Here is a 17,341-nt window from a genome sequence, read left to right on the forward strand (position 1 = left end):
TTCATAAGCTAGGAATGTTTAGAGTATCTTGTAACATGAAATATATACTCTCACATTACACCCTACAAATATTTAATTAACAAGGATGCTGTCACAATTTTTTCTAATTTGTAATTGTGGATTTGGTATCTAACTAAAATATAATTTTCGCTACAGTATATATGCACAAAGAATACTTCCAGATATGCACTAGATCAAGATAATGTCCATGCCCAAATCATAATGATGTGCATTGTCAAATTACTGTACACAATAATACTTTCATTGTTCATTGTGCACTTGAAATGCATCAGTGCCAGCAAGCGCTGAAATTATGCTGTGAATGAGTATTCAATGAATAAACATTAAAGAGACACGTATCAGCAAATACCAAGACCATCAGCACAAAAATCCCAGAATCATAATGGTGGTCTTAAGTTAGCAGGATATATTTTTTTCAAAATGTGACTGTTAGGCTTCTTTGGGCAAAGTTACAAATTGACTCAAGCACTTTCAGAATTTAACAGGCTTTAGGAACAAATAACTTACAATAAGTTTAAAGGGAATTTTGGAAATATATTTTTCATTAGATGGGAAGAACGATAGTCTTGTACTTAAGGCACAGGACAGAGAATAAATATCTTCCCGTATGATCTTGGGCAAAATCACTGAACCTCACTGTGCAGTACTTTCTCTACTGTAATGTGGAGAATAAGAATGCCTGCACACACAAGGGTGTTGTGAGCTTCACATTGTAAGCTTTGGACTTGATCCTGCAAACAGCATTGCATGCGAGTAACTTTATTCACGAGTAGTTAATGAGACTACTTATGTTTTTAAGTATTTGCAGGATCAAGGCCATAGATTATAAACTCCTCTGGACGTGAACCTTGTTTTCTAATACGTTTGCATAGCAACAGATCAAATACAAATAATGAGAAACAAATAATAAACTCCGAATGCTAACCATTTCTCCACTACACTGAAATTGATGAGATATCCTTAGAAACACAACCTTTAATTCAGAAACAGTGGGAAAAGGTTTTAAACATGAAGACAAATTATCCATTCAAGGAAAAACATGAACACTGAGAATAACAAGTAACTGTAAGAAACATTTTGAAATTCATGTTCATACTGTATAATATATTGTTAATCTTATTATAGGTTATCCCCAAACTCTTTTACATTAGGAACAAATCATGAACCATCGCCCACAGCTTCGCACAAAAATTATTCATTATTATGATAACCATTATTATAAATGTGTAATACTGACTAATACCTAGAATAGCAAACAGAGTACAAATATTCTAATTGTAAAGGCACAGAAATTAAATAAATAAATAAATAAAAGCTATAGAAGACAACCCAAGAAAGGTACTACTAGAGAACTAGTTGCACTGCATTTATTCCCAGACAGAGCTAAATGACCATGTCCAGACCCATGAAATGGCATGCAAAATCCATAAACTTAAGTATAGTGAGGACAATGAATCCTTCGGTATATTGTGCTATTTACGCATATTTCCAAGTTCTCCGTTACTAACACAGAAATTGTCATCCTGCACCTTTCCATTGATCTCTCTAGTACAGTATTCTGCTTTCAACAGTGGCAAATACCTGATGCTTCAGTGGAAAATGACCACTCTTCTCACTATGCACTATGTTCTTAGCCACTTATGCAAAGCCGTATGTAAGGAGAGATTTCTTTCTGATTCCACCAGATTAATTTATGACTTGAATTCTGAAATATTTTTATTCATTTTTGCTTGCATAGCCAAGTGTTATTCATATAATATTTAATGCTCACTACATTTAAAACATCCAGCCACAGTATTTACCTTGCTGATTTTCTGTGACAGTAAATTCTGTAGGTTGCCCATATGTATTTCATTTGATTTAATGTTACTGCTCTTTAATTTTACTGACTCTCCCACAGTATACAATGAGGTAAGAGAGGGAATGATCATCTCTCATTACATCTTCCTAATTTTGAATAATTCAGTCAAGTTCCTTTTTTTAAAAAACATGTTCTAATAATTTATTCTAGTTTTTACAATCTTGTCATATTGTTCTACTCATTCCATTAACCATTTTAGTCACCGTTCTCCGCCATACATTTCCTAGGCAAAGAGGGTCTCAGAAAGCTGGCTGGGGCTTGGATAAGAGCGTCTCCAATTAAAACATTGGGTGTTTTAGTTAACATTTAGATTTACAAATATCTACTCTTCCTTAACAAGTCTCTCTGAACAGCTCTTTACCCACTCAGCATTTCGGATTTTTTCACGTTTTTAGTTGCAGTTCTTTATCATTTCTAGGGATGCTGCTTCTTAAGTCTCTGGTTTAGGGGTTCCAGGCCAGACATCAAAACTTATTTTTTCCCTCTCTAGGTAAAGTGGGGCTTCCTGCTGGGGGGTGAGAAGTTGGAAGGGGTTAATCCAGATACTGGTAGGGCAAATATTTAGTTTAACAACTTCCTTTCCTGTTACATGGATATAAGGCGGGACTTTTGGTAACATCATCATTGTTATCTCAACTTCAAGCTTCCTGACATAAACTACTAGCAACATACTACTGATATCTTCCTGTCTGCCTCAGTCTCAACAGTTATCTCAGAGTAAGTCTAGATGACTAATGGTAAAAATGCCAGCATTCAATCACTCCTAGCACTAGTGGAGCTGCACCACTGCTTGGGTGTCAGTAAGAGAACTGCAGAAAACGTGAATGTAAACACCACCTTACCCTTTTGCTCACTAAGCTTTTCAGAGCAGAAACCATGTCTTTTTGTGTATTTGTATAGCAGTTGGTATAATGAGACACCAATTCAAACTGGAGAAATACTGAAGGAAAATTTACTTATGGTAAATGCAGTGGAAGATTTGTTTAAAAGGAGGCCATTTTTGTAAAAAGACAGCACTGTACTTCTGCCACACTCAGAAGCATTTTTATTGGACACACAAGTGCTAGTCATAAAAGCTTCCTGAAGATTAATTCATAAATTGATATTCTCTGCACACTGGTGCCAGTGCTATATCTTCATCCTCATTTTCTTTACCCCTTGAAAGTATATTTCCTGCAGGCTAAGAAATTTGAGCTGATAAATGACTTCCTATACCACAAGCAACACACATGTTTCCTGCCTGATTAGTTCATGTAATTTATTAGAAAATTTACTTTGTGTGATGTAAATAGTTTGTGACCAGTACCTACACACAACTCACAAAATAGGACAGTCTACATAAGTAGGTTTGCCTCTAAATTAAATTTCTTTTCAACTACCTACATATACAGTCTATAGAAAAAGACAGTCATGAAAATTAATCTTAATTCTAGTGATCTTTTAGCATATACTTGTTCAGACAATTCTACACCTAATCTTAACAATTTATCTGGAATTAGATTCCACAAAACTGTAGCCAGGAACAATACAATTCCCTGTCGTTTTCAGATCATACCGTAGCTTTTTACAATTCCTTGTTAGCTAACATTTAAAATCTGAGATCAGTTGCTGTGGAACAAGAGAGTCAGTAAGATTATATAAAGTAGTAATTAACCACTTCAACACAGCTCTCATTCCATAAATTAACAAAGATCTACTTAAGTATCTAAGATTTGATTACTGTACCACCTGATGTTGACGGATAATAGGGATGTAACAATATTCAGATGGACCTCCAAAACACAAATTATGGCTCCCTACGCAACTTCAATTGTATGCCCCTTTCTGGCACCAAACCAAAACGTTAGTTTTAAACTACAACACTTTTTGTCATACCCTGACAAAATTTCTTATCTACACTTATTCACCATTTATTAAAGAGCACCTATCCAAAACTCAATGCACCTTTGTCATAAATATAAAGGGAAGGGTAAACCCCTTTGAAATCCCTCCTGGCCAGGGGAAAGCTCCTCTCACCTGTAAAGGGTTAAGAAGCTAAAGGTAACCTCGCTGGCACCTGACCAAAATGACCAATGAGGAGACAAGATACTTTCAAAAGCTGGGAGGAGGGAGAGAAACAAAGGGTCTGTCTGTGTCTGTCTGTATGCTGGTTTCTGCAGGGGATAGACCAGGAATGGAGTCTTAGAACTTTTAGTAAGTAATCTAGCTAGGTATGTGTTAGATTATGATTTCTTTAAATGGCTGAGAAAAGAATTGTGATGAATAGAATAACTATTTCTGTCTGTGTATCTTTTTTGTAACTTAAGGTTTTGCCTAGAGGGGTTCTCTATGTTTTTGAATCTAATTACCCTGTAAGATATCTACCATCCTGATTTTACAGGGGGGATTTCTTTATTTCTATTTACTTCTATTTTTATTAAAAGTCTTCTTGTAAGAAACTGAATGCTTTTTCATTGTTCTCAGATCCAAGGGTTTGGGTCTGTGGTCACCTATGCAAATTGGTGAGGCTTTTTATCCAACATTTCCCAGGAAAGGGGGGGTGCAAGTGTTGGGAGGATTGTTCATTGTTCTTAAGATCCAAGGGTCTGGGTCTGTAGTCACCTAGGCAAATTGGTGAGGCTTTTTACCAAACCTTGTCCAGGAAGTGGGGTGCAGGGTTTTGGGAAGTATTTTGGGGGGAAAGACGCGTCCAAACAGCTCTTCCCCAGTAACCAGTATTAGTTTGGTGGTGGTAGCGGCCAGTCCAAGGACAACGGGTGGAATATTTTGTACCTTGGGGAAGTTTTGACCTAAGCTGGTAAAGATAAGCTTAGGAGGTTTTTCATGCAGGTCCCCACATCTGTACCCTAGAGTTCAGAGTGGGGGAGGAACCTTCACATGGTGGCATAGTGGTGGGATTAACCTGAAATCATTTTGAGATCCAGTTGAGATTTTTTGAACTAGAAATACAGATTTTAAAAAGGAAATTTTTTTTTCCTTTGGAAAGGAAGTCCAGAAAGCAGCTGAAACTGAAAGCAGCTTTTTTTTCTCTGCTTTGTGGCCAAGCAGAGACAAAAGGCGATTATCTTGTGAATTGCAGGTTTTCTTTGCCTGGAGGCAGGGTACTTAACTCCTGCAGGGAAATTCACAGTCTTCCAACCCAGAGTTTTTTTTTCTTTTCTTCCTAAAAGTAAATAGGGGGTGTGTGTTCTACCCATTTGCTTTTTCTTTGGGCTGGGTAAGCAGGTTTCCAAGTAGTTGGAGGTTTTTTGCTTTAATTTGGGCCCAGAGCAGAGACAAGGGAATTGTCTTTTTCTGTAGGCTGACAATCACTATCAGAGAATAGGTATTCTATTCCAGCACAGCAAAATTTTACAGCCAAGTTTTGTTGTTTATTTCTAAACCTCGGGTGTAAAGTTAGTTAAAAACAGAGAGGTTAGAATGACCAAATCCACAGCTCGGCTACAGCTGGAATTAGCCAAATTTCAGGCTGAGGAAAAACAAAGGGAACATGAAAGACAGACAGAACTCATGCGGCTGGAGAAGGAGGTACAGGAGGCTGCCCACAAGAGGGAAATGGAGGCAAGGAAGCATGTGGAGGAGGAGAAGGAAAAAGAGAGGAAGCATGTGGAGGAAGTGGAGAGGATAAAGGCCCAGCAGAATATACCAACAAACCCTAGCAATCCTTCTCCAGGTACCACTTCCCATCCCAGAAAGTTCCCCACCTACAAGGCAGGTGACGATACTGAGGCCTTCTTAGAAAACTTCGAAAGGGCCTGCCTTGGGTACAACATCTCTACTGACCAATACATGGTAGAGCTGAGGCCGCAGCTCAGTGGACCCTTAGCTGAGGTGGCAGCTGAAATGTCTAAAGAACACATGAACAAGTATGAACTGTTTAAATCCAAGGCGAGAGTCAGAATGGGGATAACACCCGAGCAATCTCGTCGGAGGTTCAGAGCCCTAAGGTGGAAACCAGACGTGTCATTTACCCGACATGCCTACCACATTGTGAAACATTGGGATGCCTGGATATCAGGAGCAAGTGTTGAATCCCCAGTAAATTTGCCCTTCCTAATGCAAATGGAACAATTCTTAGAGGGTGTTCCTGAGGAAATAGAAAGATACATCCTAGATGGGAAACCCAAAACTGTAATCGAGGCAGGAGAGATTGGAGCCAGATGAGTGGAGGTGGCAGAGAAGAAGAAAACTGGTCGCAGTTGGAGCGGAGACTAGAAGAGACCACCCCAGACCACACCCTATTACCGGGGGCCGCCCAAAGCCCCACCTACCTCCCAAAGAACCCTCCACACCCCTTACCGTCCCACCACCCCGTTCTCCAGCAACCCTCCTCGCCCCAGTGACCCGTCAGCTGGACGATGTTTTAAATGTAACGAGCTGAGGCATGTAAAGGCCAACTGCCCCAAGAACCCCAACAGATTACAGTTCATTGCACCAGAATCACACCAGAGGTCCACAGGCCCAGATACCTCCCAGATACCCTTGGAGCGGAGGGAAACTGTGAGTGTGGGCGGGAAGAAGGTCACCGCGTGGAGGGACACCGGAGCACAAGTGTCAGTTATCCATGCTTCCTTAGTGGACCCCAATTTAATCAACCCAGAGATCCAAGTGACAATTCAACCCTTCAAGTCCAACTCTTTCAATTTGCCTACAGCCAAGTTGCCTGTCCAGTACAAGGGCTGGTCAGGAATGTGGACTTTTGCAGTCTATGATGATTATCCCATCCCCATGCTGTTGGGGGAAGACTTGGCCAATCATGTGAAGCAGGCCAAGAGGGTGGGAACGGTCACCCGCAGCCAGGCTAAACAAGCCGTGAGGCCTAGCTCTGTTCCGGAAACTTCTATCAGGACCCGGTCAGAGGTGATGGACCCGGACCCCAGGCCAATGTCTGCAACAGCAGTAGTGGATCCAGTCCCAGAGACCCAGACGGAACCAGTCCCAGAACCGGAACCAGCCGAACAACCAACACCAGACCCCGTGTCAGCACTGAATCCAGTACTTGCAACCTCAACACCAGAGGGCCCCACCGACCCTGAACTGGCAGCAGCCGATAACCCAACACAAGAGGCTCAGCCGGAGCCTGAATCCCAACATAGTGCACCAGCGGAGAGCGGTTCACAGTCAACAGAAACAGCTCCATCCCCTATATCGCTTCCAGAGGGATCAAGCCTAGGTCCACAATCCAATGAGGGACTGATGTCTCCCGCATCAAGGGAACAGTTCCAGACCGAACAGGAAGCAGATGAAAGCTTCCAGAGAGCTTGGATGGCGGCACGGAGCAACCCACCGCCTCTCAGCTCTTCTAATCGATCCAGGTTTGTTGTAGAAAGAGGACTTTTATACAAGGAAACTCTTTCTGGTGGACACCAGGAAGACTGGCATCCTCAGAGACAGTTGGTAGTTCCAACTAAATACCGGGCCAAGCTCTTGAGCTTAGCCCACGATCACCCTAGTGGCCATGCTGGGGTGAACAGGACCAAAGACCGTTTGGGGGGGTCATTCCACTGGGAGGGAATGGGCAAGGATGTTTCTACCTATGTCCAGTCTTGTGAGGTGTGCCAAAGAGTGGGAAAACCCCAAGAGCAGGTCAAAGCCCCTCTCCAGCCACTCCCCATCATTGAAGTTCCATTTCAGCGAGTAGCTGTGGATATTCTGGGTCCTTTTCCGAAAAAGACAGCCAGAGGAAAGCAGTACATACTGACTTTCATGGATTTTGCCACCCGATGGCCGGAAGCAGTAGCTCTAAGCAACACCAGGGCTACAAGGGTGTGCCAGGCACTAGCAGACATTTTTGCCAGGGTAGGTTGGCCCTCCGACATCCTCACAGATGCAGGGACTAATTTCCTGGCAGGAACTATGAAAAACCTTTGGGAAGTTCATGGGGTAAATCACTTGGTTGCCACTCCTTACCACCATCAAACAAATGGCATGGTGGAGAAGTTTAATGGAACTTTGGGGGCCATGATATGTAAATTCGTAAATGAGCACTCCAATGATTGGGACCTAGTGTTGCAGCAGTTGCTCTTTGCCTACAGAGCTGTACCACATCCCAGTTTAGGGTTTTCCCCATTTGAACTTGTATATGGCCGTGAGGTTAAGGGGCCATTGCAGTTGGTGAAGCAGCAATGGGAGGGATTTACACCTTCTCCAGGAACTAACATTCTGGACTTTGTAACCAACCTACAAAACACCCTTCGAACCTCTTTAGCCCTTGCTAGAGAAAACTTACAGGATGCTCAAAAAGAGCAAAAAGCCTGGTATGATAAACATGCCAGAGAGCGTTCCTTCAAAGTAGGAGACCAGGTCATGGTCTTAAAGGCGCTCCAGGCCCATAAAATGGAAGCATTGTGGGAAGGGCCATTCACGGTCCAGGAGCGCCTGGGAGCTGTTAATTATCTCATAGCATTCCCCACCTCCAACCGAAAGCCTAAGGTGTACCATATTAATTCTCTAAAGCCCTTTTATTCCAGAGAATTAAAGGTTTGTCAGTTTACAGCCCACGGAGGAGACGATGCTGAGTGGCCCGAAGGTGTCTACTACGAAGGGAAATGTGGTGGTGGTGTGGAAGAGGTGAACCTCTCCATGACCCTTGGGCGTATGCAGCGACAGCAGATCCAGGAGCTGTGCACTAGCTACGCGCCAACGTTCTCAGCCACCCCAGGCCTGACTGAACGGGCATACCACTCCATTGACACAGGTAATGCTCACCCAATTAGGGTCCAACCTTACCGGGTGTCTCCTCAAGCTAAAACTGCTATAGAACGGGAGATCCAGGATATGTTACAGATGGGTGTAATCCGCCCCTCTGAAAGTGCATGGGCATCTCCAGTGGTTCTAGTTCCCAAACCAGATGGGGAAATACGTTTTTGCGTGGACTACCGTAAGCTAAATGCTGTAACTCGCCCAGACAACTATCCAATGCCACGCACAGATGAACTATTAGAGAAACTGGGACGGGCCCAGTTCATCTCTACCTTGGACTTAACCAAGGGGTACTGGCAGGTACCGCTAGATGAATCTGCCAAGGAAAGGTCAGCCTTCATCACACATCTCGGGCTGTATGAATTCAATGTACTCCCTTTCGGGCTGCGAAATGCACCCGCCACTTTCCAAAGACTTGTAGATGGTCTCCTAGCGGGATTAGGAGAATATGCAGTCGCCTACCTTGACGACGTGGCCATATTTTCGGATTCCTGGGCAGACCACCTGGAACATCTACAAAAAGTCCTTGAGCGCATAAGGGAGGCAGGACTAACTGTTAAGGCTAAGAAGTGTCAAATAGGCCTAAACAGAGTGACTTACCTTGGACACCAGGTGGGTCAAGGAACTATCAGCCCCCTACAGGCCAAAGTGGATGCTATCCAAAAGTGGCCTGTCCCAAAGTCAAAGAAACAGGTTCAATCCTTCTTAGGCTTGGCCGGTTATTACAGACGATTTGTACCGCACTACAGCCAAATCGCTGCCCCACTGACAGACCTAACCAAAAAGAAACAGCCAAATGCTGTTCAGTGGACCGAAAAGTGTCAGAAGGCCTTTAACAAGCTTAAAGTGACACTCATGTCTGACCCTGTACTAAGGGCCCCAGACTTTGACAAACCATTCCTAGTAACCACAGATGCATCCGAGCGTGGTGTGGGAGCAGTTTTAATGCAGAAAGGACCTGATCAAGAATTCCACCCTGTAGTGTTTCTCAGCAAAAAACTGTCTGAGAGGGAAAGCAACTGGTCAGTCACTGAAAAAGAATGTTATGCCATTGTCTACGCTCTGGAAAAGCTACGCCCATATGTTTGGGGACGGCGTTTCCACCTGCAAACCGAGCATGCTGCACTAAAGTGGCTTCACACCGTCAAAGAAACTAACAAAAAACTTCTTCGGTGGAGTTTAGCTCTCCAAGATTTTGATTTCGACATCCAACACATCTCAGGAGCTTCTAACAAAGTGGCTGATGCACTCTCCCGTGAAAGTTTCCCAGAATCAACTGGTTAAAATCGTCCTTGAGATGTGGAAAATATTGTTAGTCTTTATGTACTTGGTAGTATATTTAGAGATGCATGTGTCTTATTAACTCTGTTTTTCCTAGAGCTCCAGGAAGAAATCCCAGCCAGTGTTTCACCCTAGCTGAGATTTGGGGGGCGTGTCATAAATATAAAGGGAAGGGTAAACCCCTTTGAAATCCCTCCTGGCCAGGGGAAAGCTCCTCTCACCTGTAAAGGGTTAAGAAACTAAAGGTAACCTCGCTGGCACCTGACCAAAATGACCAATGAGGAGACAAGATACTTTCAAAAGCTGGGAGGAGGGAGAGAAACAAAGGGTCTGTCTGTGTCTGTCTGTATGCTGGTTTCTGCAGGGGATAGACCAGGAATGGAGTCTTAGAACTTTTAGTAAGTAATCTAGCTAGGTATGTGTTAGATTATGATTTCTTTAAATGGCTGAGAAAAGAATTGTGCTGAATAGAATAACTATTTCTGTCTGTGTTTTTTTTTTGTAACTTAAGGTTTTGCCTAGAGGGGTTCTCTATGTTTTTGAATCTAATTACCCTGTAAGATATCTACCATCCTGATTTTACAGGGGGGATTTCTTTATTTCTGTTTACTTCTATTTTTATTAAAAGTCTTCTTGTAAGAAACTGAATGCTTTTTCATTGTTCTCAGATCCAAGGGTTTGGGTCTGTGGTCACCTATGCAAATTGGTGAGGCTTTTTATCCAACATTTCCCAGGAAAGGGGGGGTGCAAGTGTTGGGAGGATTGTTCATTGTTCTTAAGATCCAAGGGTCTGGGTCTGTAGTCACCTAGGCAAATTGGTGAGGCTTTTTACCAAACCTTGTCCAGGAAGTGGGGTGCAGGGTTTTGGGAAGTATTTTGGGGGGAAAGACGCGTCCAAACAGCTCTTCCCCAGTAACCAGTATTAGTTTGGTGGTGGTAGCGGCCAGTCCAGGACAACGGGTGGAATATTTTGTACCTTGGGGAAGTTTTGACCTAAGCTGGTAAAGATAAGCTTAGGAGGTTTTTCATGCAGGTCCCCACATCTGTACCCTAGAGTTCAGAGTGGGGGAGGAACCTTGACAACCTTGCTAAATGTTAAGAATGCAAGCACACTAATCTAAACAAAAGCAAAGCCATCAGCCTACCTAAATTAAGAACAAACCCACCCTAGCCCAAAATACTAGCTTCCAGGCACACAGATCCCTGCCCCCAGATCACCACTTCCTTCCCAAAAGCCTGTGAGAAAAAAAATGACCTTTGAAGTATGCCCCAAAGATCAACAGCTTTGGGCTATTTTGGAATAGAAGATGAGAGAGTGGTGCATGAATTCCAAAGCTAAGGGCTCCTTACATAGAACTCTCTAACAGTAGCGGCTCCATCTCTTCTAAATAAAAGGGATTCAGGCTTACGCATATCCACTGATCATAATTGTGGCAATATGGTCTGGAGAGAGAGATGGTGTCTCAGACAGACAGTCCCAAACCCGTTAGAACTTTATAAATAAAAAATACCACTTTAAACTCCACCCATAAACCAGCAGGCAGCCAGTGTACATCATGAGCTCAGAGCGAGAAATTTCACATAAGTGAGCAACCGCTTTCTGCACTAGCTTCAGGTCCTGAGTTGATATATGGTGTAGTCCCACATACAGTAAAATTAAATTACTGCTGTGCATTGTAACAAAGGTATGGATCATGCAAGTGGTCAGCATTCAAAATAAATTATTGCAATCTCAGAGAGCCAGTAAGGCCTAGCCGACAGAGCACTGAACTGGGATTCAGAAGACCTGGGTTCTATTCTCAGCTCTGCCACTGGCCTCCTGGGTGACCAAGAAGCAAGTTAATTTACTTCCGTGCCTCTGTTTCCACCTATGTAAAATGGGAATTTAAAGCACTGAGATCTCTACGGCTGAAAAGTGCTATATATGAGCTAGGTATTAGTATCTCCTCATCAGACATATAGGAGTCTTAATGATCATCTAACAGCAGCTAGGGGTCCAACACTACTCTCAGATTGTAGTAATAAATAGTGGAAACACACCTTTCTTTAAAGTGGCAGATATAAACCCTGCCATATCTTCTAAGTCCTTCTCCCAATTTACCAACATCTCTCATTTTATCTAGATGGAATTTAAGCCACTGAACCCTCATCCATGTTCCAATCTCCACTGAAAATACTAGGCAGAACATTTGAAAACATTGGCTGGGTCAGATGAAAGATCTATAGAACTGGATGTTGTCAGTATTCTGTAGACATCCCAATCCATAACTCTTCCTGGGTACTTTAAATAAGGGAGTGGGTGGGGACAAATCTTAGAGGGTGACAGTGTTTAAGGGGCATTTCATCAATGCTTGAGGACAAAAGATCAATATATTGTCCAAGTAAGCCATCAAAAGATTGAGTTTGCTAGTAAAATATCTCCCCTCACAGCCATCCAGAAACACTTAGAGTTCAACGAACCTCCAAGAATGGACCATCAAAGTAAGTTCTAAATGGAGAGGAGGACTGCAACCTGAAACTGCAGAATACCACACCTGGCCAAAATTTTCACTTGTCCCACTTCCACTCTCAAACGCAAACACCAGTCAAGAATGTGGCCAGATAAATGAGTTGAGCCAGAAACTACCTAGGATAGTGGCTACGAAAACCTGAACTATCTCAGAAGAGATGTCCTCAATGAAGATATTAGAGTCACTGAGTATTATTAGCCTCAGTGTCTCCAACACCACCTTAGTGGAAAATTAATAGTTCATGCAGAGACTTGCAGTGGACACTAACACAATCCCCATGGTTCCTGGGACACACATGCAAGATAAATATGCTGTATTTAGGCTTGGCAAAATTTGGGGATTTTTAATATAATTTTGAAGGATAACATCAATGTTTATTCTTAAGCATTTTTTTCTATTTTTATCTATTTAAATTCACAGTGGCATAAAATTATGCATTTAAATCATTTTTTATTTGTATTAATTCAAATTATTACAGTTGTGGGAAATTGTGGGGATGTCAGGCAACAGGGGGTGTCAGTCAATTATTCATTGACAGTAGATGCTGAGATTCAAAAAGTTAAAGCCTTATAACCATTAAAACCCAAATTGGCAACATCATGTCAAAATATACAAAGTAAATATCCTTAAATCCAGCTCTAATAAATTCTCAAACAGCATTTTTCTTTCTTTGCCTATCTGCAATTTTTGATTATTAGCAATATAAATATTTTTGTCAGTTTGTGTTTATGGTGAAATCAACGTTTACCAACATTTACCAATAAAAATCTAATCCTTCCAAGCCTAGCTGTATTTGATCCAGTTTAGAGGGGAGAAACTTGCACTTCTGGCTGGATGCAAATAGCATAGCCACAATAGTACTTCACCCTTTGCTAGCTCATTCCCTTCTTCTCCTCCGTTTTGGTGGCCCTTTCCTTATCACCTCTCCTCAAACTGAGTAATGCAAGCGCAATATTTAAAAAACAACTGAAGCTACGAACTTCAAGCATGGCTTGCTTTATAGTTCTCATAGAAGAAAATCAAGTTTGAACAAACTCAGTTCAATGTGTGTAAAGTTAACACTTAAGGTCAAATGTAGTCCTGCCATAAACTGGTACCACTCCTACTGACTTCAGTGAGAGTTCCACTGTCTAATGCCAAGGATGAATTTGATCTAGTTGGAACACATACATGTGTGTTCAAATTCTCCCCCCCCCACACCTTCCTTCTCTCTCATTTGTTCATTACAAAGCTCAAAACATAGAGCAACTTGGAAAGCTGTGCATGCTTAGCTGTTTAAACTGGTCTCTTGGGTTAAGGTCACGCTGGTTTAAGGGATATTGCTAAAGAGCTAGATTATAACCTTACAATGCGGTGTGAATAAGAAGCAGCACAGCGTCACAGTGTCAGAATCAGACTAGAAAATGAGTTCTGACTTAGAGAATCACAAACATAAAAAGACAGTGATATAGGCCCTAAAAATGTGACACTACCTTTGTTTTGGGAAATAACACAAATTAGGCAGTGTTGGTACTGCACTGTTTACTTTACAGAACTACTCAACTGCAATAGGGATAATTATATGTGAAAACTCTGTCTAAAAATATTTCAGGTCCAATACCTAAAATAAATACCTGACATGATAAAAAAAATACAGTAGAACTTTACTAATTAGTAACTCATTCTAGATAAGTGATTTTTGATAATTAACAAATTAATTACTAAACAAGATTGATACATCACAAAATGTGATTTGCTCATTTATTTTGTCAATTGCAGTTTGTAATTAATGGTCTGAACATTTTGAAATGTAGTAGTAGCACTCCCGTATATTTTGTTACTGTAAGGAGTTGTTACTAAGACTTCAATAGGACACTTTTTTTTTTTTTTTGAAAGGTCAGGAAAGACCACCAGTTTTGTATGTGGATTATAAAGTGATCAAAAAAGTAAATTTCTACTATTTTTTAAAAATCCAGAAACTACCTTGGTAAATACAAAATATATCAGTTTTTATCTGCATTATTCATACGATTTTAATTTGTTAACTGTTAATTAAAACATTTACAATTTTAGCAGGAATCAAAATAATTCTTGTAAAGGTTAAAAATAGTTGTTCCTACCTCTACTTTTGTTCGATAAAGGATGAGACGCTTAAGACTGCACACTTTGGCAATGTGGATGAAAGCCTGAGGTGGTAGCTTATCACAGGAGGAGAGATTTAATTCCTGAAGGTTTGGACACATCTCAGCAATGACCTCTAAGCAAGTCTCATTGAGGAAATGGCCACAAGCCAACTCAAGGCGCACTAGTTCAGAGCCACAAACTTTCAGGAACCTGTAAAAAGCACATATTATATGAATTAAAAGGTAGGGAAATATAGGTTTCTGTGGAAATTTTGGAACACTGTCAAAAATAACAGGTTTCAGAGTAGCAGCCGTGTTAGTCTGTATTCGCAAAAAGAAATGGAATACTGGTGGCAGCTTAGAGACTAACAAATTTATTTGAGCATAAGCTTTCGTGAGCTACAGCTCACTTCATCGGATGCATTTATTCAGTAGAAAATAAGGTGGGGAGATTTATATACATAGAGAACATGAAACAATGGGTGTTGCCATACACACTGTAACAAGAGTGATCAGGTAAGGTGAGCTATTACCAGCAGGAGAGCGGGGGGGGGAAAAAACCTTTTGTAGTAATAATCAAGGTGGGCCATTTCCAGCAGTTGACAAAAACGTCTGAGGAACAGTTGGGGGGGGGAGGGGAGAATAAACAAGGGAAAATAGTTTTACTTTGTGTAATGACCCATCCACTCCCAGTCTGTATTCAAGCCTAAGTTAAGTGTATCCAGTTTTCAATTTAATTCCAATTCAGCAGTCTCTCCTTGGAGTCTGTTTTTGAAGTTTTTTTGTTGAAGAATTGCAACTTTTAGGTCTGTAATCGAGTGACCAAAGTGTTCTGAAGTGTTCTCCAAATGGTTTTTGAATGTTATAATTCTTGACATCTGATTTGTGTCCATTTATTCTTTTACGTAGACACTGTCCAGTTTGGCCAATGTACACGTCAGAGGGGCATTGCTGGAATATATCACATTGGGAGATGTGCAGGTGAACGAGCCTCTGATAGTGTGGCTGATGTGATTAGGCCCTATGATGGTGTCCCCTGAATAGATATGTGGACACAGTTGGCAATGGGCTTTGTTGCAAGGATAGGTTCCTGGGTTAGTGGTTCTGTTGTGTGGTGTGAGGTTGCTGGTGAGTATTTGCTTCAGGTTGGGGAACTGTCTGTAAGCAAGGACTGGCCTGTCTCCCAAGATCTGTGAGAGTGATGGGTCGTCCTTCAGGATAGGTTGCAGATCCTTAATGATGTGCTGGAGAGGTTTTAGTTGGGGGCTGAAGGTGACGGCTAGTGGCGTTCTGTTATTTTCTTTGTTGGGCCAGTCCTGTAGTAGGTGACTTCTGGGTACTCTTCTGGCTCTGTCAATCTGTTTCTTCATTTCAGCAGGTGAGTATTGCAGTTGTAAGAATGCTTGATAGAGATCTTGTAGGTGCTTGTCTCTGTCTGAGGGGTTGGAGCAAATGCGCTTGTATTGTAGAGCTTGGCTGTAGACAATGGATCGTGTGGTGTGGTCTGGATGAAAGCTGGAGGCATGTTGGTAGGAATAGCGGTCAGTAGGTTTCCGGTATAGGGTGGTGTTTATGTGACCATCGCTTATTAGCACTGTAGTGTCCAGGAAGTGGATCTCTTGTGTGGACTGGTCCAGGCTGAGGTTGATGGTGGGATGGAAATTGTTGAAATCATGGTGGAATTCCTCAAGGGCTTCTTTTCCATGGGTCCAGATGATGAAGATGTCATCAATGTAGCGCAAGTAGAGTAGGGGCGTTAGGGGACGAGAGCTGAAGAAGCGTTGTTCTAAGTCATCCATAAAAATGTTGGCATACTGTGGGGACATGCGGGTACCCATAGCAGTGCCACTGATTTGAAGGTATACATTGATACATTGTCCCCAAATGTGAAATAGTTATGGGTGAGGACAAAGTCACAAAATTCAGCCACCAGGTTTGCCATGACATTATCGAGGATACTGTTCCTGACGGCTTGTAGTCCATCTTTGTGTGGAATGTTGGTGTAGAGGGCTTCTACATGCATAGTGGCCAGGATGGTGTTTTCAGGAAGATCACCGATGGACTGTAGTTTCCTCAGGAAGTCAGTGGTGTCTCGAAGATAGCTGGGAGTGCTGGTAGTGTAGGGCCTGAGGAGGGAGTCTACGTAGCCAGATAATCCTGCTGTCAGGGTGCGAATGCCTGAGATGATGGGGCATCCAGGATTTCCAGGTTTATGGATCTTGGGTAGCAGATAGAATACCCCAGGTTGGGGTTCCAGGGGTGTGTCTGTGCAGATTTGTTCTTGTGCTTTTTCAGGGAGTTTCTTGAGCAAATGGTGTAGTTTCTTTTGGTAACCCTCAGTGGGATCAGAGGGTAATGGCATACCTGAGGAAATCTATTAAATGGAAAAAAAAACTTTAAAAAATGGGTTAATTCGATGTCAAGGTAAGAGATCAAGCACTCAAAAGTGAACATATTCCAAAAGTTACGTTTACTCCATCAACATTCATTCAACAATGTTGCATATCCTGGATAGCTTTTGGTGTTCCCCAATGAATCATACAATAAGGCAGACCCGCCGACAGCGGGGGGCAAAGGGGGCAACTGCCCAGGGGCCTGGGCCATTTAAAAGGGCCTGTGGCCCCCAGCCACCACCACTGCCGCAGTAGCAGCGGCGGTGGCAGTCGGGAGCCCTGGGCCCTTTTAAATCACCTGCGTGGGCCACAGGGCTCCTGGGCACTCACTGGTAGGCCCCTCCTCCCCTGCACCTCCTGCCAGCAGCGGGCCCCACCAATCAGCTTGTCCTCCTCCCCCCCAGTGCCTGCCGCCCACCATCGTCAGCTGTTTGGCAGTACGCTAGAGGTGCTGGGGGAGAGTGAGGAGCA

At 42.4% G+C, this 17,341-nt stretch overlaps 1 protein-coding gene across 7 annotated transcripts in view; it reads right to left on the reverse strand.

Annotated features, from left to right (window-relative positions):
* Positions 1 to 17,341, reverse strand: part of FBXL4 (F-box and leucine rich repeat protein 4) — a 131,531-nt gene that overhangs the window by 43,877 nt on the left and 70,313 nt on the right. For all 7 annotated transcript variants that reach the window (XR_013345602.1, XM_077812851.1, XM_077812850.1 and 4 more), the window contains one exon: positions 14,475 to 14,688. Coding sequence is in view for 6 of the 7 variants with exons in the window: in XM_077812851.1 (XP_077668977.1) it covers positions 14,475 to 14,688 (214 nt within the window). In the remaining variant the exon portion in view is untranslated. The remainder of the gene's footprint in view (positions 1 to 14,474; positions 14,689 to 17,341) is intronic.

Source organism: Eretmochelys imbricata, chromosome 3 (assembly GCF_965152235.1).
Source record: "Eretmochelys imbricata isolate rEreImb1 chromosome 3, rEreImb1.hap1, whole genome shotgun sequence".
Lineage (NCBI taxonomy): Eukaryota > Metazoa > Chordata > Testudines > Cheloniidae > Eretmochelys > Eretmochelys imbricata.